We start from the raw sequence: 23,686 nt of genomic DNA on the forward strand, positions 1-23,686 counted from the left end.
AATGCAGCGTGGCATGGAGGTGCTCAGCCTGTTGCACTGCTCAGGTGGAATGGAAGCCCAGGTTGGTTTGATAGTGTCCTTCAGCTCATCTGCATTGTTGAATCTGGTGTCTCTCATCTTCCTCTTGACAATACTCCATAGATTCTCTTTGGGGTTCAGGTCAGGTGAGTTTTCTGCTCCATCAGTCACAGTAACACCATGGTCAGTGAACCAGCTTTTGGTACCTTTGGCAGTATTGGCAGGTGCCAAGTCCTGCTGGAAATCAGCATCTCCATAAAGCTTGTCAGCAGAAGGAGGCATGAAGTGCTCTAAAATGTCCTGGTAGATGAGGGTGTTGACTGTGGACTTCAGAAAACACAGTGGACCAACACCAGCAGATGCCATGGCAGAACAAATCAGCACTGACTGTGGAAAGTCCAAAGTCCTCTTTTCAGATGAAGGAAATGTTGTATGTCATTTGGAAATCAAGGTCCCAGAGTCTGGAGGAAGAGCGCAGAGGCACAGAATCCATGTTGCTTGAGGTCCAGTGTGAAGTTTCCACAGTCAGTGTTGATTTAGGTTGCCATAGCATCTGCTGGTGTTGGTCCACTGTGTTTTCTGAAGTCCACAGTCAACACCCTCATCTACCAGGACATTTTAGAGCACTTCATGCTTCCTTCTGCTGACAAGCTTTATGGAGATGCTGATTTCATCTTCCAGCAGGACTTGGTACCTGCCCACACTGTCAAAGGTACCAAAAGCTGGTTCACTGACCATGGTGTTACTGTGCTTAATGGCCAGAAAACTCACCTGACTTGAACCCCAAAGAGAATCTATGGAGTATTGTCACGAGGAAGATGAGAGACACCAGATCCAACAATGCAGATGAGCTGAAGGACACTATCAAACCAACCTGGGCTTCCATTCCACCTGAGCAGTGCCACAGGCTGAGCACCTCCATGACATGAAACATTGATGCAGTAATTTATGTAAAAGGAGGCCCAACCAAGTCTTGAATACACAGAAATGAACATACTTTTCAGAAACCAGACATTTCTGTTAAATATCCTTTTTTATTGATTTTATGCAATATTCTAACTTTCTGAGACTGAATTTTGGGTTTTCATTATCTGTAAGCCATAATCATCAAAATTTCCAGAATTAAGGCTTGAAATATTTCACTCTATGTCTAATGAGTCATATAATATATGGGTTTCACTTTCTCACGAGTAACAAAAAATAATGAACTTTTCATGATATTGTAATTTTTTGAGCTGCACCTGTACTTCGTTGAAGGCTGTGCTGACAGGAAGTTGACTGTGCTGTTTCCTGTGTGTCTGCAGCAATGTATGGACGTGAGGGAGAGGCTTCTGGGTCAGCAGAGGGACACCCAGGCCTCGCTGGAGCGCCTCAAAGCTCTCATCAGGCTGATTCAACGCGACCAAGTTATCCAGGTCACCATGACGACCACCACCACCATCGCCGCCTCCCTGCTCTCCCAGGCATGGATCAAACCCACCAGCACCGCCGTCGCCAGCCCATCGGCCACACCCCTGCAGAAGAGCCACACCCACAGCCAGGGTGACAACAACTAGTCCCGATTTTACCGCTGACGTCGAGGGCAGTGTTGAGTTTTTTTGGTCTGAATAATATCTAAAACATCTTTTTCGGAGAGCTGATGAAAAAAGCGACAAAAAACTGAGAAGAGCCTCTGTCTCCACTCGATTCAAGTATTTTTTAAAACCCAACACCTACAGTGCTTACGAGATTTCTTTTTTTAAGTTATTTTCTATTTATTAATGTTCTTGGCCTTAATGTAATTATTACAAGAAGTTAGATTTGAATGCTGCGGCAGAGATGCGAGGGCGATTTTCTGCGCAGTCTAAAAGATATTTCCCTTTTTTAAAAACACAGGTCTAATTATTGTTCTGCATATAGTGAGAGAGAACAGTAGAGTTAGTCGTAGTAACAGAAAACAGAGGAGTGATGACAGACTGTACAGTGATATATCCGAGTAGATGTTTGTTCTCATTCTCCTATGAACAATGTTTTCGCCATAATAATTCAGGTTTTCATTGTGTATGTAAACGCATACGAGCCTTCAAACAAAAACAGAGAATAACTTTTTTTCAGTATTAATAGAGTTAAAGTCAAAGAAAAAAGTATTTAAGAGAAAACTACAGAAATTAGCATTTCTAGTGGAGATTTTAGTATTTTCATGCTGATGCCTGTTGATAAATGTAAGTTTGGAGTATTCAAGGGGATCACTGTACATATGTTGTATTATTATTACATCTTCATTGTCATCACAGGTTCATTTGAAAACCAGTCGGTCCCTGTTTGGAGCAAACTGTTTTCTGTTAACACAAACAAGAATATGATGCAAAAAACACACATGGTGGGAAGAGGGGTATATGTACATCTAAACATTATAGCTTTCAAAACACCACAATAATAAAAATGTGAAGTTTCCTAAAAAATAAATGAAGCTTTAAGTTAAGCTCGTTTAACAGTAGTTATGTGTAACCCGCTTTGGAGCCGTTATTATAATACTATAAATAATTAATGCTGTTAGTGGCAGACAGATTTAGTTGTAACCATACTTGAGAATCTCATTTTATTGTTTTTCATCTCCACCAAAACAATTCAAGAAGTTGAGCTCAAGGTCATGCTATAAGAAAAATATTCTTGCGAAATATTGTTGCCAAACAAACTCCATAGTCTGTCAATAACTGTCATTACTTTAACATTTAGGTTCGTCTTGTACATTTATTGTTGGTTTATTTCATCTGTTTTTGTTAAATGAAGCCTTTAACATCATAGTTAAAGTCATATTTTTGTTTGTGTGGGAAAAAAAAATGGTTAATAACCAGCAGGGACCAAAAACATTTCTTTTGGTTCACTACTGCACTCGGACACGTCGGATGGTCGATGTGTGATGCATCCATTCAGTCCCTTTTCCCTTTTAACCAGTATAGAAAATATGCCAAAAACTGTCTTTGTTTTTGTACTGGGATCACCTTTTAATAATGTCTATAGTGCTTTTTTTTTCTCCCTGCCTATTTTGTATTTTAAGCTTTTTTTTAACTCGTGTTTTATGAGCGTTTTATCAGTGACGAGCCTGTTAATCTGACAGATGAACACTGCCTCAAGTACAAATCGTTTTAATCCAGGGTTTTTGTCTTTGTTGCGTCATTTTATAGACATCAGTCAGTTAGAAATGGGACAGCTCTGTCAAACTGCAACAACACTTTTTGACTGTCTGTGGACAAGGGGTCAAACATGGTGTCCTCCTGGTTTGTTACTGTTCCCAAAAAAAACTAACAAAAAAAAAAAAGATGTTGAGAATCGAATCAGGAGGCTGCTGTTGTGTCCCACTAGTCCATTTGTCTCACTAGTCTTCCTGCCGGTCCAGAGACGTTCCATTAAGTGTTAAAACACATTTTATTTTTAGTTTTCATACTGTACTCACCACATTTCAGACGAGCTGCAGGTCTTTGCTGCCCGTTGATGCACAAACATGAACAAATGGTCTCATTCAGAGGAAAAAAAACGTCTATATGGGGAGAACACAAGGGAATTTAACTTTTAACTGAGAAGAGGCAATTTTATTTCGATCATATCATTTGTGTTTTAAATATCCAAGATACCGAAAAGATCCTTACTGTTAGAGAAGCATCATCTGCACAGCATGTTAAGACGACCGGTGCATTCATGGCTTTAAAGGTCGGAGAACGACTCCGAGAGAAATGAAAACATGAAGGATAAACAACAAGCAATATGACATCAAACCAATCCATCATGTTCCTTTGAAGAAAGGCCTGTCCGAAGGAGGAAAGTGGAAGTGTTCTGAGGCGTTAAAGCCCAATATCTGTGTACATTTTTGTCTGAAGATTTTATTTCCAGTCTGCCGCCCAGTTACTTCAGACTGAAAAATAGATGTCCAATACTGAAAAGCATATTTTTATCTCTGCATTTGTCCATGACAAATTGGAAATAAGCAAAATAAAACTCAAAATGGGTTGCTGCTGCTGTTATCTGACCAATAAGTGTTTTGGATAATAATTATAAAATATAAAATGTTTTTCTTAAAACTCAAAATCTAAAATGGTTAGTTTTGTGTCGATCAAACCAATGCCTTCATAAAAATATCTGATTTTCTCATTCTTGATCAGTTTATTCATTTACACTCAAACATTAGTCATTTAGTGTCCAATAAAGCAGCTTTAACGCTGCAAATTCTTTGGACATGAGGCACAGACAATTGTTTGTGAACAGTTCAGCTCGTAGACGACTGAAGATGTTAAGTGTACTTTGATCTTTGAGCACAGATCAGTCTGAAGGGAGCTGTTCTTAAACTCACTGTCTGAACACAGGAACCTTTTTCACCTTGATAAGTTGTCGTCGTCCTTCAACTGAGCCAAATGCACAGGTTTTGTTCTAAATTACACTTCATCAGAATACAGAGCCTGGTAGATGTCTCTCATGTCACGTGTGTTGTGTTCACTCCAGCTCAGAATCTCTGCACCCGTATCTTAAGTTCCAGTTGGAGATGGGCCAGCTCTTTATATACACATAACTTCTACTAATATCAGAACCAGTACATGGAAATTAGCAGAATTTTGTATTTTATACCTTAAAGGCCAATGTTTAAATAGTGTGATTATTGTTTAGAGCAGTGGCTTCATACTCGAGCGTGAGAGGTTTAAACCTTGGCTATACCATCTCCCTGTCTTAAAATCCATGTTCTGATTCGTACTTGTGCCATAGATTTCTTTCACTCCTACACCATCAGGCCACAACTTTCTCTACTGATTTGATATATTTTTGATATTTCTTCACCACAGCCGTACATTTGAGTGGATAGACTAATCAAAGTGATAATCCCTCTCCATTCTGTCGTTACAATAATGACTTCATGGTCATAAAAGAGGCAATGTTTGGGTCTGCATAGTGTTGATTTACACATACTATTAAAAAGAACACTTCATCAGGTTCATACAGTCAGGTTTTGAATCTACACCACTACCTGCTAACAAACAGTTTAGCCAAGATTAGAAACCACTATTTCTGTTCATGATTACTGAAGCACAAACTAAACAATAACCACATTCAGAACGTGCAACATTTATCCTGTTAGAAGTATATCTCTGCTCTTTTTCCTTTAATGGATAAATTGTGACATGTGCTGGGCTCTGTATCTGCAGAAGAAACAGATATGCATTAACATTGTACCCGACTTGCCTTTAAATTAATAAAATCATGATCATTGTGGAGTTGTTTATTTGGGTGTTTTAGGGAGATCAGCAGATTTCTGATCAGAATGTACCATGTGATGCATATCGACTGCTCACCTGAGAGCTGTGATGAGACTCCAGGTGGGAAAAGGGGGGAAAAAAAAAAAAAAAGAAACCTGAGATGGATTCATATCAGCGCTCCATGTCATGTCGATACTCCGCCCGTCAAGCCCCCCCTCCCCGATAAGAGCCCCACCGTCCTAAAACCTCTTCATCCGTTTCTAGAAATCTTCTCCGGGAGAAACTGTGCAGTGCTTAAACAGATCTATTTTAATACATGACACAACATTTGAACAAGTAAGACTAAAAAAAAAACGTAGAACATTTTTATATTCTTTTATCAAGAAGCAAAAAAAAAAGAAAACTGAACATTGGGATTTTCTATTGTTTGCCAGTTCTGCATTCTGACTTCTAGCTTGCAACGTCTGATGTATTATTTTGCCATAAGGAGAAGACGACACAAGGGGGTTTAGATGGAAATAAACATGTCTGTTGGCTGTTGAAGTAGAAGTTTTTCTTTGTCATTAATAAGGGGACTGTCCAGTGGATAGTGTGTATAGGAAAGTGTTTGTCTTAAATATGCCAATGTAGTTTTTTTCTTCTTTATGATGCATTAAAAGTTGATCAATGGAAGTTGGTAAATGGTAAAGAGTAGTCTCACTTTTTTGTACCAAGTTCTTACAAAAAATGGAATCATTAATAAACAAAATTCAAGATCAAATGATTTGAGTCAAGTGTCTGTTTTCATGTCAGTCAAAGCAAATGAAGATTCATCCAGAGGAGACACGACATGTTTATTTTCTGTTGGTAACACATTCAGCTCTGTATTTAATTCACTAAAAAAAACACTTTGTACCTAGAAAATGTGTCAGTAGCAAATTTTTAATACTCTTAAGTCAGGCTGAATAATGTAACAGTTTATAAACAGTAACACTTACTCATTAACATTGTCTTAAATGAGTTAATTTACAGTTGTTCTTGAGTCATGAATTCACAACAGTACAAGATGTAATTAAAGCACAGCCTTCATGTTTAGTCAAGTCTAAACCAGTGTTGGGCAACAAATGTACACACACTATACACCCAATGTGAGGTGTTCATGGTCTGATGTGTGTGGATTTTACTTTAGTTAAGGTTTCTTAAATCTATGTTTATGTGTAAAATAGTTATTTCTGAAGCTTTCAGTCTTATGTAAGGCTGCAGAGATAAATATTAGTCAATCCCTGATTATGTTGTTAATGTCCATCGTCCTGAGGTGATGGGCTCCAATCCAATTCACTTTACTGACAATCCTCACAAACACTGGACCTTTTTTTTGCATTTTAAGTAGGAACAAATAAAATCATAATGGATTATTAAAAAGGTTTAAGTTTTGTTTTTTTTTTTATTACTGTGGCAAAAGTCAGTTTAAACTAGGGCTGCCAAATCTCTGGAATTAACTAAATGAGTAAATAAATGATAAAAGTAATTAATGTTTTGTTTTACTTTCTTTGGAGACATTTCTTTCTTTATACAAAACTTCTAAATGCAGCCTGATTGTATGTTGTAATATAATCACTGAGAATGCGTTTGTCCAGATACCCACGTGTGGCGCTCTTTTTTTATTTCCTTTTTTTTTTTTTATTTCATAAATGCACAGACATCCCTCTGAGTGCTGCCTTTTGTTGATATATACCATGTAAAAGTTTGGTTTGTCCTGAGTTCATGTAGACAACTAAATGTTTGAAATCATGAAACATGTAATTGTGATGCAGAGAAAAAAAAAAAAAATCAAGATACATTGTTTTCCCCCACAATCGCCTCAGTTTTAGTTTCATTGTTGACAAAGTCAAAATCCTTGTAGTTCAGCTAAATCACAAACATGATGATGAACATTAAATAAATGAGTAAAAAGACAATCAAGGAACTGTTTTGGTAATTAAGATTCAATATTCTCATTTTTTGAGATGCACCTGTAAACCACAATTTTCATGTTGTCCATAATCATGGGTACTTGACATACACTGCTCAAAAAAATTAGAGGAACACTTTTTAATCAGAGTATAGCAACCTATCAGTCAAACTTCTGGGATATTGATCTGGTCAGTTAAGTAGCAGAGGGGGTTGTTAATCAGTTTCAGCTGCTTTGTTGTTAATGAAATCAACAACAGGTGCATCAGAGGGGCAACAATGAGACAGCCCCCAAAACAGGAATGGTTTTCCAGGTTGAGGCCACTGATACTTTTTTTCCCTCCTCATCTCTTTTGGCTGATTTTTTACTGACTGACTTTCTGCTGCTGTAGTTTTTCATTTGGCTTGGATCAACATCTCTGGTACCTGGACGCTACAGAGGTTGCACAAGTAGTCCAACTCCTCCAGGATGGCACATCAATACGTGCCGTTGCAAGAAGGTTTGCTGTGTCTCCCAGCACAGTCTCAAGAGCATGGAGGAGATTCCAGGAGACAGGTAGTTACTCCAGGAGAGCTGGACAGGGCCGTAGAAGGTCCTTAAACCCTGAGCAGGATCGCTATCTGCTCCTTTATGCAAGGAGGAAGAGGATGAGCACTGCCAGAGCCCTACAAAATGACCTCCAGCAGGCCACTGGTGTGAATGTTTCTGAGCAAACAATCAGAAACAGGCTCCATGAGGGTGGCCTGAGGGCCCGACGTCCTGTAGTGGGCCCTGTGCTCACTGCCCAGCACCGTAGAGCTCGATTGGCATTTGCCATAGACCACCAGAATTGGCAACTATGCCACTGGCGCCCTGTGCTCTTCACCGATGAGAGCAGGTTCAACCTGAGCACATGCGACAGACGTGAAAGGGTCTGGGGACGCCGTGGAGAACGTTATGCTGCCTGCAACATCATTCAGCATGACCGGTTTGGTGGTGGGTCAGTGATGGTCTGGGGAGGCATATCCCTGGAAGGACGCACAGACCTCTACAGGTTAGATAATGGCACCCTGACTGCTATTAGGTATCGGGATGAAATCCTTGGACCCATTGTCAGAACCTACGCTGGTGCAGTGGGACCTGGGTTCCTCCTGGTGCACGACAATGCCCGACCTCATGTGGCTAGAGTATGCAGGCAGTTCCTGGAGGATGAAGGAATTGATACCATTGACTGGCCCCCATGTTCACCTGACCTAAACCCAATAGAACACCTCTGGGACATTATGTTTAGGTCCATCCGGCGCTACCAGGTTGCTCCTCAGACTGTCCAGGAGCTCAGTGATGCCCTGGTCCAGATCTGGGAGGAGATCCCCCAGGACACCATCAGTCGTCTCATTAGGAGCATGCCCCGACGTTGTCAGGCATGCGTACAAGCACGTGGGGGCCATACAAACTACTGAGAATCATTTTGAGTTGCTACAATGACATTTTGGCAGAATGGACCAGTCTGCTGCATCATTTTTTCACTTTCATTTTTGAGGTGTCTTTGATTTCCCCCCTCTTTAGGGTGATCATTTTCATTTCTGTCAAATTTTGTGGCATCATTTTGTTACTAATACATCACCTACTTATTATCAGGAAAGATATTCAAGATAATTTTTCCCCCTGTTTAGATCTGATGTGTTTTCGAAGTGTTCCTCTAATTTTTTTGAGCAGTGTATATTAAAGTGTTTTGTCTTATATTCTGTGATAATGTGTGTCAGGATGGTCTTGCCAGAGAAAATCTCTGTGGTCAAAATGGAAAGACATCAACCTCTAGGGAGGAGGAAAATGTTTTCAAACCCTTTGGGAAAAGTTTGATATTTGTCCTAATGGTGCAGTTCATAAAAAGATCAGAGTCATTAGGAAACATCTGCGTATAATAAATTCACAGCTGTTGGGATGTCTTCCTGGGCTTGGAAAACCAATCAGAAAGAAAGGAGAAAAGGTGATAAAGTCCCAGAGGATGAGTGGGCGTCTGGTACCAGGTTCAGGGTGTTACCTGTCCAGGTGGGCAGCGGGAGCTGAACAGAGTGTGGAAGTGTTCGATGAGGATCTCAGTGAAGATGTTGATGGGCATCAGAGCGGACAGAGAGATGGAACCCTGCCGAGGCCAAACCAGGTTCACCCCGAAAACACAGGCCAGGTTAGATGGACTCATCTTATTAACGATACTCTCCTGAGAAACCTGAGGAAGAAATATCAGAAAGACTGTCTTTAGGTGTTTATTATACATACATGCTCATGGTCCACGGTGGTCCAGAGTCATGTGTAGTAAGTGTATCTGCATGAGTAATGTAAAGGTTATGTTTCTGTGTTTATTCACTGTGAATGTAGGACTGGATAGGGTTTAGTCTTTGAGGTGTTTGTTAAGGTATCTAGGCTACAGTGACACTGATGGGCTGGGACTGTGAGCGACCACTTCAAACATCCGTTGGACAAGGTCTCAGAGATGCTTTTTCTGCTGCCATAAATGAGAACCAGGTAACGCAAGAAAAACAAAACTCTCATGGTGTAAATCAGCCTTTAAAAACAGGCAGAAAATGGAGAGCCAGTTTTAGCAGGAACTAAAAGCACAAGAAAACCTGAAATAGGGCCATTTTCAAAAGGCTGCCATACAGACACTACAGCTGCTGGCTATTATGGCGAAAGAGTCAACATGAAACTCGTTGTTATATTTCACTCATCTGCACACTGAAGCTTCTTGTTCAGTGAAATGTTAAAGTGTACAGAATCTGCTGTACATTTATTACCAAGGTAACTAAAACACCAGTTCTATATGTTTATGCTGCAACTTAATTATTTTTCCATTTTAATTTTAATTTCTAAAAAGCAAAACTTTCATTTGTATCTTTCATAAATGCTGTAAAATAAGGATTTATGAAGGTAAACATACCATGTGGAGGAAACAGATCAGGTACTTCAACACAATGAAATGATGTTCGGGAAGACTTTCAACAATTTGTTTACACCTCGTCACCCGCAGGCTGCTCTCCACATCTACCACACAAAAGACAAGTCCAGTTATCAAATGAAAATACAAATATTCTTTCATCCTGCTTAAATGGTGTTGTTTTTCACTCTCCTTTACAGAAATCCATCTGATAAATACATAATCATTTGTAAACCACAGAATCTGTTGCGAACACATGCGTCCTCTGTTATGTCACTCACTGAGGATCTCTTGGACCTGGTTGTAGACTCTGAAGGTGAGCAGCGGTTCAGACAGCTCTCTGAGAAACGTCTTCAGGATCACAGCGGGAACATGGACGTCCCCGTACTGTTCAAAGTTCACAGGCTTCCCTGAGGAGGACATTAATCAGTCACTCATACTTTTCATGGTATGGACTCCCCATGGTTAAGGTTGGGGCTCCTCCTTTATTTTGCAACTTATTTCATGTGGCCTGTTTTGCCTTTTTCTATACTGTTAATTTTTTAACAATCACCTTCTTTGTTCATGTTTTACACTTGTCTCTTCTTCTCAGCTAGGTTGTGCATTCCATTTTATTTTTTGTGATTGTTAAAATATTGATAATGACAACTCAGTCTCTTACTGACATTGGTAAAAACATGTCTCTAATGGGCAAATCCTTCTGCTTTAAGTCAAAGGTTTTAATAACAACAACTCTCCTTGTATAAAGCTTTAAAATGACTTGGGTGGTTAACAGACCCACAGATGTTCTAAATACAGTGGCTGTTAAATTTAGTTTTGGATCGAGTATGTCTTCCCCCTGTGTGTAATGAAGTGGAAACAGACTCAGTCAGCAGCCTGATGCTATCTGAGCTGCAGTCCAACACACTTATCGATCTCAGCTTTCTGGTACAGAGAGATAAAAAAGGGTTCTGCTACTGAGGAGGGAGTTTGACTCACCAAGATTATAGAGTTTCTGGATGTCCTTGATGAGCTGAACATGAGCTGAGCGTCTGAAGATCCCCTCAGTCCTCAACCCTGATGCAGAAAGAAAGAGACAGAGATAAATAATACAGGCATGAACAACACCAGGATTTTATGTTTAACTACTAAAGCGATTATACAGAAAGCAGGAGCAGCGACGATGTGACAAGAAAATGTTATTCTATTAAAGTCATTAGAACTGAGGAATTCAGTGGGAGGAGTTACATGAAGCTCCTTGTTTTAATGCTAATGGCTCCCCTCATTTGTCCTATTGTGGAAGCTGAAAACACAAACTGCAGCTTAAATCACTTCACTATGAAATCTGCCTCCGTTTGGGAGGAATTGAGTAACCATGGTGACAGGTTTGGTTCTACAACAATGTAGTGTTTAGAATTCACCAATGCTCGACTGTGTTCTTCTCTAGGAGAGCAGCAACTGATCTGTCAAAGACGTCTGTGTTTGTGTCACTACATAACGCACTACCAAAAAGCACCAGACTGGTCTTTTAAATCTAATCTCTGCCTATATTTGTTGCTACGGTCAAACAACTTACACTGATAAAAAGTGAACACCAATTAATAGACTGAGAGCATCAGCCACTATCAAAAATACATGAACGTTTCATTTCTACTTATATACTCTTTGCTCTAAGTCATGCTCATTTTATTCTGCCATCAAAATGACTTCTCCTGATGTTGCACACCGTCTAAACAGTCAATCTTTGAACTAAATGATGATAACGATAAAGTGCACATCTTAATTTCCATATTCCTCAATATCTTTTAGTGTTTATTATAGTGAATATTGACTGAGGGGGTGATTTCACACACAGGTAAAACTCTAAATAAACTAAACTAATACTTAAAACAAAACATGTGACTCTTACTTTATCCAAGAGTGTCCTGATGAGACAACATAGCACTGATGCTTCCACAAGTCCAGCATCTTCAAATAGATAGTTATAGTAACAATCTAAAAACGTGTGTTTTATTGTCTTTGGCAGCCCCTATTGGTGGGTGATAGGTGGTAATTCTGTTTTGTTTTTTTCTTTTCTTTAAAGAGATCTGAACCATCTCCTATTAACCCCAATAACATAGTAACTACCACAAACGTAATAAACTGCAAATAGAAATTTGCAGCTTTTAACAAAATAATCCCACAAATGTAATAACTTTCCCACAAACGACGTAATAACAGTCGCCTACCACAAACATAATACCATATTTCCCACTTTATTACATTTATTGACATTTATTACATTTATGAGACAGTAAAAATCTTCAGTTTCCAAAATTGTAATAACTTCCCACAAATGTAATAAATTAGTACCTCACATACGTTTAAGTCTTGCATGCATGAATATTCATTCATCTTTCTTTTTTGTCCCATTTATTCTTGTCCTTTGGATACTTGCCTTTTTAGAATCATCAAATATTGCAGTTACACAACATGGTACTAATTACAGATTAATAGGTGTTTAATTACAAATACAATGGAGGAACAAAACAGAATGTTGTAAGGGTTTTATAATAATCAACTATATTAACTCTAAACAAAAGCTTCAGTATGAAATGGATATTATTTATTCTCATTAAGTATAAGAGAAGCCTATATTTGAACCATGTAAATAAAATGTTTGGATATGATTATGATACCAATGGAGAGGGTAGGAACACACTCCAGCAGAGAGGTGCTGATTACAGCTGAAGTATAAGTGTACAGAACCATATTCACATACTCAGAGACACACTGCGTAAACATATTTTTATTGATAACAAACCCAATATTCAGACACAGCTGGGTTCCCCAGGGCACACGTGTTTAGAACATATATATGTCTTTTAATATTTGACACACAAAAAGAACATTTCTGAACCTTCTCACACTTTAAAGTTTCTGAGCTTGTAAACAAACAAGCCAACCCTTGACTTATTTTTTCTTGACTTTGAATAACTTTTCTTTAAACTCGTAACAACAGCTCTCTACCTGAGGAAATAATTATTGTGACTTTCAAAAAAGTCTTTCACCCTGTAATGCCTGAAGGCAAGGTGCATCAGAGTTATCCAAGCTCTCATCCATTTTTTACTGTTTGAGAAAAGTTCCTTGTGCAGCGCTAAACCACTGTTCTGACCTGCTGTTTAATACAGCTTCGTGACCAGTGGGGGTGCTAGCTTGAATGGCACTCTGTGTGAGATGAAGTTGGCATTACTTGGATTGGTGGGGTTGGAAAGGTCACAGAGTTCTACTGTGAAAGGGTAATCTTTTGTTTTCATTCTCCTGAACTGAGTTAGTGATATGGCTTACTAGTCCTATTAAAGGAGTGATATTTTGCTTTTTTAAATGGAATTATGCATTTTAAAACATTTCCGTGTGGTCTACATAAACTGTAAATGCTATGCTTGGGTCTGAATTCTTCATTAATTCAACTCCACAGGTCCGTCTTCAACCTTATTTCTGAGTAATGACACCAGAAAGGTCTTTTTGAACGCTGGCCCTTTAAATGCAAATGAGCCACTTCGTGCCCCACCCCCTCCAGGTTGTTGGCTGTGCTGCTCTGTCCTGTTCAGCCAACAACTGAACATTTTAGGTCATCGGCTTGAAGTTTGGACATATTTTCAGTATGGACTACAACCACTGCTGCTGATGAACAATTATGTCGTACTCTGAGAAATGTTCGTTGGAAGTCTTGACCTTATATGTGCAAATGTCATGACGTAACTAGTTATAAAACATAACAAATTAGCAGGAATTAAAACGGGTTGTAGAAATCCACTCGATTTTTGCCGAAATGAATATAAAGATAGCTTTGCTGCACCTGGAGGGTTCAAATTTAAACTTCATGAACTATTAGGGTTCAAATACACAAATAAATGTACCAAAGACTAATAAAAATGGGTTTAGCAAAATATGACCACTTTAAGTAATATAATGCTCTCCATGTCCTTAGGCAATATGACCTAGAATTAACATGGGCAAATCTTCATGGTAAATGTTTGAAGGTGCTATGAGAGATGCTGCATCTGGACGAAGAGTTGAAACTATCAGCATTTGACTATTGAACATTTCAGAGGTTCTTTGCAATGTGATATGATCTCCATATGTTCCTTGCTAATCCATGCTCTGTAGGTAAGCATCCCAGGCACCAATCATATAATTAAGCGGAGTTCCATGTGTTGTTTGGGGATTTGACAGCAAATCCATGACAATTTGGCTGACCAAAATGCCCCAATGCCCTTCAACTGGTCTGCCAGTGTTGCAAACTGGAAATCACCTCTGGGCTGTGGGTCCAGTTGTATGTGGAAATTGAATGAGCTAAAAGACTCCAACAAGGCCTCATGTATGTAAGGAATCCAGAATTTTCCTTTTTTTTTTTCTGTCGCCTGCATTCTTCATCTCTGGTGACACTGCTTATGTCTTTGACTGAAAACCGCACAAAAACTTGATTTTCCAAGTGGTGTAAACCTAACCATGTACTTTGACAGTCATACGTTCTTCTTGACAATGATTCCACTCTAAACGGCATGTTTCTTTGTCATTTTGTGAGTCTTGCACCGAATTCGTACCAAAACCTCATAATTTACATTGTAGATGGATGGAGGAGTTGCAGCACGTGCTGGGCGAACCATTTGTTAATATGGTTAATATGGACTAATTTCTAAGGAGATCAACAGAGAACACTGATTGCAATGTAGTCACCCATCCTAGTCGGTCTAGGATGGGTGACTACACTGTTGTGTAAACATCCAGCCAAAACCTTAAATGATCTGGAGTTTGCTAATAACACTGCGTTACTCTAGTTGACCATACCAAAAGCACAAACACAGCTCACCACAACTGCTGTTGCAGGAGAACAATTAGGTCTTATGATTATTGTTACTAAAACAGAGTACAGGGCCAACCAAACATGTTACAAACTTCAAGTGTCCTAGGTCTCTGATGACTTCTAACCACTGTTTTAATGAAAGGCTCTCCGAAAGGACCCCAATGAACTTTGTAGAACATATGCCCTCTATGTTCCACCACATGGACCGAGATGCCCCAGAAGACAGAGGACAACCTATCTGTCATACCTACAAGGACTACTAGGGGCACAGATGGTAACCTGAAACCAGAGTCAATTGTTGACGTGGCTGCTGTTGGACAAGCCTGGAGGAGACGTGTGGTCAACTGCACTGCAACTGACCAACGATGATGAAGTTGTTGTGTTCCAGTCAAATCTGACAAGTTATCTCTAAAAAAGTGCAGTAAATTTCATCTGTTTGTCAAAACATGAGGGTCAATAACATTGTTCGTACTTGCTTTAGGAACTTAAAATATTTTTACATTTTATTTGTGACTTTTATGGAACTTGTTTGCATCCATGGTGATCCCAGTTTAATTCAATTATAAATTGATAATATACATTTATTATCACCTAATGTTGTATTAAAATACGGAAAAATAGTCAAGGTTTAATCAGTTTTTTTTCCTCCACTTGTACATCTGGAATTAGTGCCATGTGGTGTAACTGCATCATTTGATCATTCTAAAACGGCAAGTATTCAAAGGAAAACAATAAATGGGAGGAAAAGAAAGACGGATGAATATTTATGCATGTATTACTTAAATGTATGTGATGTACTAATTTATTACATTTGTGGGAAGTTATTACATTTTTGGAAACTGAAGATTTTTACCATCCCACAAATGAAATGAGGTATTACGTTTGTGGGAACGTTATTACATTTGTGGGATTATTACATCAAAAGCTGCAAATTTTTATTATGTTTATGGTTTATTATGTTTGTAGGGTTACCAGTCACCTGTCATCCAGGATCATTAGTACGAGTGAGGGTTAGATTTTATCTGTGGTGGCGTGTCCACTCTGTCAGCATTACAACTGTTGGGTTACTCCACTTTTTATATGATGCAGTGTCTCCCATAGAATTAAATATTATACGTGGGTGGGGGGTGATTGATATTGAACCATTATGTTGATCACTGTATCAGCTGATACACTTACAGAGTAGTTCCACTACACACTACTGTCTTGATGCAACAGGACAGCTCCTCTCACCTTCAGGCAGACCTTTATGTTATGTTCACAATTAGTTTTTGATAAAAAGGCTGGCTAAATAAATAATATATAGGCTATAATAACATTTGGCAGTAATATAATAATAGAATACCGCCATTCTCTGTTGCTACAGTTTCAAGTACAACGAATAAATTGTTAAGCCATAAGTATGAGGCGAGTGAATACAGTAACAAAAGCTTTACATGTGTTTTTCCTCTGTTTTCTACTAATTGTATTCAGGCAACTAAGGCTCCCCTAACTCAGCATTCTGACAGATGAATTACATGCAACAGTTACAGAAACATATTACTAGATAAAATAAATGAATAATGTTGGACTTCCAAGACAGGCTCTATTTTCTGACCAAAGCTGCAGTCCTGACATTAATGATCAATAAATTCAGATCTACAGGCTCAACATTCAGGTGTCAGAAAACATTTAGCTGCAGAAGATGCGTCTTTTATTCCTCAACTCACCTTAGGACATCTGCATTATAGTTTTACAGGTAACCCTTAACAATCTCACTAAAACCCTTCACCTGTCACACAGAAAACATCTCCCTCCTCACAGAGTGAGAGAAAACTATTAGACTGTCCCTGCAAAATAAAGCTGTGTGAAAGATGATGCAAATTGGGCTGCCACTGTTGTTTGGTCTTTTGTGCATCAAATTAGACTAAAGCTGGTTACACTATGTACCCCTCTTGGTGAACGTAAAACATGTAATAATTTCTTATTTTAGCTAAATATATTTTGGCTGATATCTCCCAGTAAAGTTGTGAAACACTGGAACTCACTGCCTACTTTACCTCTGTGTGTGTTCAGACCTTACATTGATATAAGCAGTGACAGGTCACTATAGTGATGGAACACACATCACAACTGTTCGCAGATGTTTATTTTTTTGTTGGAATGTCATCACAGACACAGACATCATAAAACTAAATACAAGGACTTTGAAATAATATTGTCATTTGGTCTTAAGTCTACATACTATAGCCTTAACTTTTGTGTGTGTGTGTGTGTAACCAAGAATCTCACCTTTCTCCTTCAGGTAGGTGATGGTCTGGGACATCACAAGTGGGATTATAGCCTCTCTGTTCTTCTCTCTGATGCTGTCCAACAGTTTATTGATTTGTTTATTGATAACCAACTCATGACACTCAAACGGTATTAATATATCATAGTGAAGAAAAGGAAATAGACACTCACTACTGGAGACTGACACCAAACTGCTGAGTTGGCAGGGGGGGTCGAGGTGGGGGTTTTTTCACTGAGGGTGGGGGTCTATCTTTCTGTATTGCACATAACTTCTCATCATGTCTGAATAATACCGAAAACAGCAGACAGATGAAGTCATTATTTTCTTGTTTTTGTGAGAAACAATTTGGAAAAAAGCAATGAAAATGTCCTCATCGTGTAAAGGATAAACTCGTACCTGAGTACGTCAGGAGGGATGATGAGCTGCTCATAGTTCAGGTGATCTCTGAGCTCAGCCAGGTAGTTCACATAGGTTAGCTTCTTGCCAAATTTGCGACTGCGAAGAAAACAAGAAGGAAGCATTATTGTGATTTTACACAGGAACGGTGTTCAGCAGGTGGGCCAGCTGTGCTTACCTGATCAGGGGTTTGAAAATGTTCCAGACGATCCTGATGAAGTTTGTAGGGTGGACGACGTACAGAGTCTTCAGGTTTTTCTTGTATCTGAACAACACACCAATGTTCAATGATGATACAATATACAAGGGTGGGCCTTTTACAGTTTTACAATTCTTTTTCATTATGAAGTGGACAGCAAATGACAAAATAAGGCTGAGTCTTAAGAAAACATCTTGAATCCTATTAGAACAATAATATATGTGCATTCATTATGGATCCACCAGCCACTACCCGCTGGGATCAATACAAGTCTGACAAAGAGAAGAGTATAAAGGCCTGAGCAGAAATGTTTTCTTGAGTTTTTCAGTCTCAGTCAATACCAGTCAGTGCTGTTCAAAGTTCAAAATCATTTGACAAAAAGAGCTGAACATGTGAAGGTTGAATTTAGTCAAAGGTGATCCAGATTCACACACTGTAAAAAGTGAGGATCAAGCACATGTGTGAGCTGAGATACTTTCTTGTTAAAACTTGACAAAATTCAATACTGAAATGCCTATAATCTTGTCAACAGTCAGAAAAAATGCTTGATATGAGGACAGACATACTTCCTATCAAATTCACTGTAAGCTTCTCGCAGCCACCGTAAAGAAGGCTTGTTGCTGCTCCTTAGACCATAATGGAAGTAAACCAAGATGTAGTCCATCTCCACATACTGATCAAGCGTGTACTTCAGGTACCTGAAGAAGGAAAACGCCAATAAAAAATTAAGTACACAGCTGTGTAAGCTCTGAGATGAAGAAGGTAATTGTATAGGTGTACTCGAGCAGGCGGTGATGGTTCAACTGGTGGGATGGAGGCAGACAACAGCTGCTGAAGATGATCAACTTCCTGCCATAGTTGTCGTCTCCTGTAAATGAAATTGATGAGGATCAAAATCAGTATCTGTTAGTCTCCAGAAAAAACACACCTGAAGATAAGAGATTAATTTAATACTACATTTTCTCACACTAAGGGAGCGTTCTTTCTTTCTTAAACTGGTGTTCAGTTCAAGTCAGATGATAAATGCAAAGCTCTCTCTGAAAGTGGAGCCAGAAATAAGCAGATGTCCAAACAAAAACACAAGAAGATTTATGAGTTTAGTAAAGAAAGCTTAAAAATGAACACATGAACAGACATCTCTAAAAAAAGCTCTCTCAGTATTAGATCGAGTACAAAAAAAAAAAAAATCTGAGCAAAGAAGAGGTTTTCAGAGCAAATGATTCGAAAGTGGAAAAATAACTACGTGCAACCATATACTTGATATATTTGTTTCATTTGTGTGTCTTGGTGACTAGTATGGTATGATGGTATCTTGTTGACTGACATTGACAATCCAGCATTCAGTTTCTGACTCACAAAGTTTGCATGTACTCTGGATTAGACAGCTAGATGCATTTATTTAACATTGTTTTAACAGCAGAAAGGTCACCAAAAGATAGGCTTTATGGAAATTCACTGAAAACATTTGGGAGTCTGTTTGGGAGTGTCTAAAGAAAAGAAAAACACTAACATGTGAAAACTTTACTGACAGATGTCCCTGTAGGTCCAAAAAACAAATGCTGGGAAACTGCCATTAACATGACCGTTAACTTTGACTGGGCTGAGTTCTACGACTGCAATTACCTCTTCCACTTTCTAATACACATTCAGATGTGGAAGAAACACTCAATTTACTATCAACAACAAAAAAAGCAAAAAAATATTTACATTTCTAAAGCTGTCAAAGTCCAGTTTTTTTTTGCTTGATTTTCTTTCAACTGGCAAATAAACATCGATGTTCAGAATTGTTTATTCTTCTGCAAGTTTACTGCTTACTGACCAGAAACCTGGATGATCCCATGTCGAGCCACATCATAGTAGGGGTGGGATGGATCAGGACTCAGTTTGTTAGTGGGAGGAGCTGAAGGACTGTCAGAGACCCACATCTGCTCCTTCTCCTCCTCTTCCTCCTTCTGAAGCTCTGTCAGATATAAAATACCAATATAAGGATATAAAATAACATTTGACCATTTTCTGGTTAAGCATACAGTATGAAGTGCATATTTATATTCATGTTTAGAAGGTAAGCAGGTTGCTGTAGTTTCTGCTAGAGGATTATTCTTTTACACTGGCTATCATCCGCTACATCCCTTTTCAAAACACAGGCTCAGAGATTTATTAAGATCTTTGGTGCTGAACCGGAAAATAAAGCCAATTACTGCTATATTTCTAGATGTAAGGAGATGGAATTTTAAATCCATTACCTAATTCCATAGTTAATATTGAATACTTTATGCATTTACTCATTTCAGATTATAAGACAAGTATTCTTAATGAACTTTTTTTTTCTTTTTCTATTTTGAGCAACGTAACAGTACATACAAAAGAAGTGGAATTACAGTGCATAGATCATAAAATGTCTTTTAAATTATTTTTCCCCCACGCCCAAACCACCCCCAAAGCCCTCCAAGAGGGGGCAATAGCAGGAAAAAGAACATTATAACAAAGTCCCTGTGCAGTAGAAAATCAATTAAGTACAAACAGTAACAAATCTGTAATATATACAAAAATAACTGAGCAGACAGCAAATTGAAAAGAGAGAATAATAAATTAATTAATGAATAAATAAAACATTGGAATAATAATAAAAAAAGAAGTCTCATGATCTTTACTGTTCTACGTACTGTGTGTACTATAGTGCTGCTCTGTCTACATATCACTGGATTGATAGGACTTTTTCTTCTTTTTCCATTCAATCAGATCTGTAATTGACACAACTTCTTTATTCTTACATTTTTTCTTGTCTTAAACTGAAATCAAGAAAAGGCTAGTTTGTCTTCATATAAGGACGTGACTGTGGTTAAGAGACAAATCAAATCATATAATCAACTGACTTATTATTGAAATAATGTTTAAAATGTGCAAAATTATTTCACATATAAGTTGAGAGAAGCCATCTTTTCTTACAGTTATGGAATATTAATGCTACAAATGGTACACAACTGTAATCAATACATTTTAGAATAGCCTAACAAGTACAATTTATTTATAGAAATAAATCTGCAGGAAAACCATTCAGCTCAATCATTTCGTGCCAAACACCACCTACTATTTGCTAAATTATTTCCTTATCTGCTCTGGTTGGACCACATTCAAAACATTACCAGAGAGAAAAAATTGGAGCAGAGCCTAAAGACTGGGTGGAAACTGTCACCAGACTCTGCTTTGTGCTGTGGATGTTTATCCTGCAGCACTGTGGGAAGTTTTCTTGTAAACACACAGTGGACCTGATAACAGAGAGGAAACGACGATGTGCTCAGACCGAGTGGACAAAAGGCTCAATTTAGTACAGAGGCAACAAAAATCCTCTGGAACAACCACTTTTAGTAAAAGAGGAAATAATGAATTCCAAGATACTGTCAAAAGTCATCTGAGTTTAAGCTAGAACTAAAATCTAACCACGTCAGCAGTTAGTCGGCATATGCACAAAAGTCCTAAGTGCTTTACAAAAGATCAGACAGCATACAAACAATTAAAATCCCAAGGATATTAAGTTTACATCCGACATCACAAAATAACATAAAATCCTCACATTTAACATGACATGTTGGCATATAAAAATAATAGTGGATAATCAATACTTTTCTGCTACAAAGACCAAAAGTTGTCTGAAGACAATTTACAACACAGATCACCACACTTAAAGCAGTCGAATACCGACAAGACTGAAATCACTACTGGATTCAAGCAAAAATTACTTATTATTATATGGTACAATTTCATGTTCAGTGTTATTTATGAAGTAAAAACACTAATTATTATATCTTAAATCTTCAGTAGTTAAAGTAGTTTTTATACATTATGTAAACTGTACATGTTTGAGCTGGAACTGGCAGAAATAGATGTTATGTATGTAGACACACAGGAAACTGTACTGGACACAAACTGAAGGATATGCAAGGCTTCAAACATATCAAAGAAAAAAAAAAAGAGCCAAAACGCCTCTGAAGAGGATGCTTTACATTCTATGATCATTCCTTATGATTCATAAATCAGTCTTATTTTATTCCATTCACTTTTATGTATGTAGTCCAGTAAGAGCAAGTAAGATACGGACATTATAGAGGTTTTAGTCTGACTTTACTGTTAATTATTATTATTAGATTATGTGTTTGTTAGTTAAATACTCACCAACTTCTGCAAGTTGCTCCAGATCAGTAAGTGAGGTCATTTTTGATATCTTCTGATATTTTTCTGTTTCTACAGGAAAAATAAAGAAAAATCATCACCTGCTATGATCTCAGTCAGAGCCAAAACACAGGAAAAATGGCACTGAGAAGAATGTCAGTCAAATATAGCAGGTGTTGTGCTAAATTCCGACCACTTTCACAGTGTGAATAAACTCAAATCAGGATGTAGATGGAAAATAAAGACACCCGGTATTTACTGAGCGAAAGAAAACAGTTTTAAGTCCCCGTAATGTTACAAAACATGGTCCGACGTGAACTATCGAACCTTGGAAGTCGTGAAAAGTGAAAGTTCAAATGTGGCTAAGAACTATTATTAGCAATTTGTCAACACCTGTGAATGTTCAGAAACCACGGAGGACTGATGAGCGAAACGCGGTCAAATATCTTTTAGTTTCACCAACTGACTGTTTAAATAACTTGTCAACAAGACAGTCAAGAAGAGGATAAGCTGTAAAAAACAAAACAAAACAAAAAAACAACAACATTTCAACGCTTACCTGTGACAGTAAGAAGCTAAGTAGCATTAATAAATCCACAGGTAGGAAAGTAGACCCAAACTTCCTCAACCTACCGCCCACTGGCACCCGTACTGCGCATGCTCAGTAGGGACTGTCACAAACCAGTACTGATTTATTTATTTATGGAGAGTACATTTCTTATAATCATTTCTTGTAATCTTCAATAATCAAACAAAATAATATACAAATATTTCAGAATTAAATAAAGCAAAAAAAAAAAAAAAGGTTATGAGTCAGAAATCAGTCCACATTATTTTACTGTTCAGTAATTTTGCCATAGTTCTATTATTATGTAGAAATGTAAGGGAATGACTACTAAAGTGCACTGCATTGGCCAGCAATTCCTCCAAAAACAGCAACACATATAATTCACAATGTAGGATATTTGGACAGAATAAATTCATAATTCTTAAAGTCTATAATGTGTAAGTCCAAAAACAACAAACAACCAGGAAATATTCAAGAGTTGTTCAGAGATCAAGAGGGGGATAATATTTTAACAAGGGGAGGGTTTTTTGTATCTGTCATTGGAGCTAAACTATGGAACACACTGAATGTGAAGTTACAGAAATGTCCAAACTTAAGCTAGTTTAAAATGAGTAACAAGGACATGATATTCATTACGTACAGGGATGACGTGGGATATTGACTTCACAGGGTTTTTGAAGGCTGACTGTTATTTATTTGTTGGTTTACTTAATATTATGTAAATTTGTAGGTAGTGGATACTTATGTGTGTTTATATGTATATGTGTATGTAGTAGTATATTTTATGGATAATAATATGCACTTGCATATGTAAGGAATTAATTTCTTATTTGCTTGATGATATATTTAGCACAGACATTCATAGCAGTAAACTGTATAACTTTGAAGATCAGTGACTAAAACTGAATAATCATAATATATAAAGAAAGTAAGGAAAAATAAAATAAGTAGAATATGGTTTTAAATCAATAAGGAAGTTGAATAAATAGCAATTAGGAATTGAAAGAGATGGGGTGGGATTAAATAAATTCAGAACATCCTCCAACTCTTTTTCTGAATATGTAAATGTGGACATTGTGTAATTGATAGTGTCTTTTCCACAGAACATAGACTGTTGTGAGTATATATATACACACACACACACACACACACACACACACACACACATATATATATATATA

At 37.8% G+C, this 23,686-nt stretch overlaps 2 protein-coding genes across 7 annotated transcripts in view; one reads left to right on the top strand and one right to left on the bottom strand.

The window, feature by feature from the left end:
* The window catches only part of phf21b (PHD finger protein 21B), a 114,308-nt gene extending 108,915 nt beyond the window's left edge, over positions 1-5,393 (top strand). For all 5 annotated transcript variants that reach the window (XM_030148842.1, XM_030148843.1, XM_030148845.1 and 2 more), the window contains one exon: positions 1,323-5,393. In XM_030148842.1, the coding sequence (XP_030004702.1) occupies positions 1,323-1,574 (252 nt within the window). In that variant the 3' untranslated portion in view covers positions 1,575-5,393. The remainder of the gene's footprint in view (positions 1-1,322) is intronic.
* Positions 5,394-6,051: 658 nt separating this feature from the next.
* On the bottom strand, positions 6,052-22,585 carry LOC115429434 (rho GTPase-activating protein 8). Of its 2 annotated transcripts, none has more exons than XM_030148848.1 (13): positions 22,497-22,585; positions 21,941-22,009; positions 19,590-19,730; positions 18,551-18,638; positions 18,337-18,468; positions 17,750-17,836; positions 17,572-17,670; positions 17,346-17,456; positions 17,175-17,248; positions 11,057-11,134; positions 10,360-10,488; positions 10,082-10,185; positions 6,052-9,373 (listed from the first exon to the last, which is right to left on the bottom strand). In XM_030148848.1, exons 2-13 carry the CDS (start codon positions 21,978-21,980, stop codon positions 9,176-9,178), a joined length of 1,281 nt encoding a protein of 426 aa, XP_030004708.1. In that variant the 5' UTR covers positions 21,981-22,009; positions 22,497-22,585; the 3' UTR covers positions 6,052-9,175. The 2 variants fall into 2 exon arrangements, with proteins under 2 accessions (XP_030004708.1, XP_030004709.1); XM_030148849.1 differs by having other exon boundaries at positions 21,941-22,003; positions 22,497-22,575.
* Between the last annotated feature and the right edge of the window lie 1,101 nt (positions 22,586-23,686).

Source organism: Sphaeramia orbicularis, chromosome 12, assembly GCF_902148855.1.
Source record: "Sphaeramia orbicularis chromosome 12, fSphaOr1.1, whole genome shotgun sequence".
Taxonomy (NCBI): Eukaryota; Metazoa; Chordata; class Actinopteri; order Kurtiformes; family Apogonidae; genus Sphaeramia; species Sphaeramia orbicularis.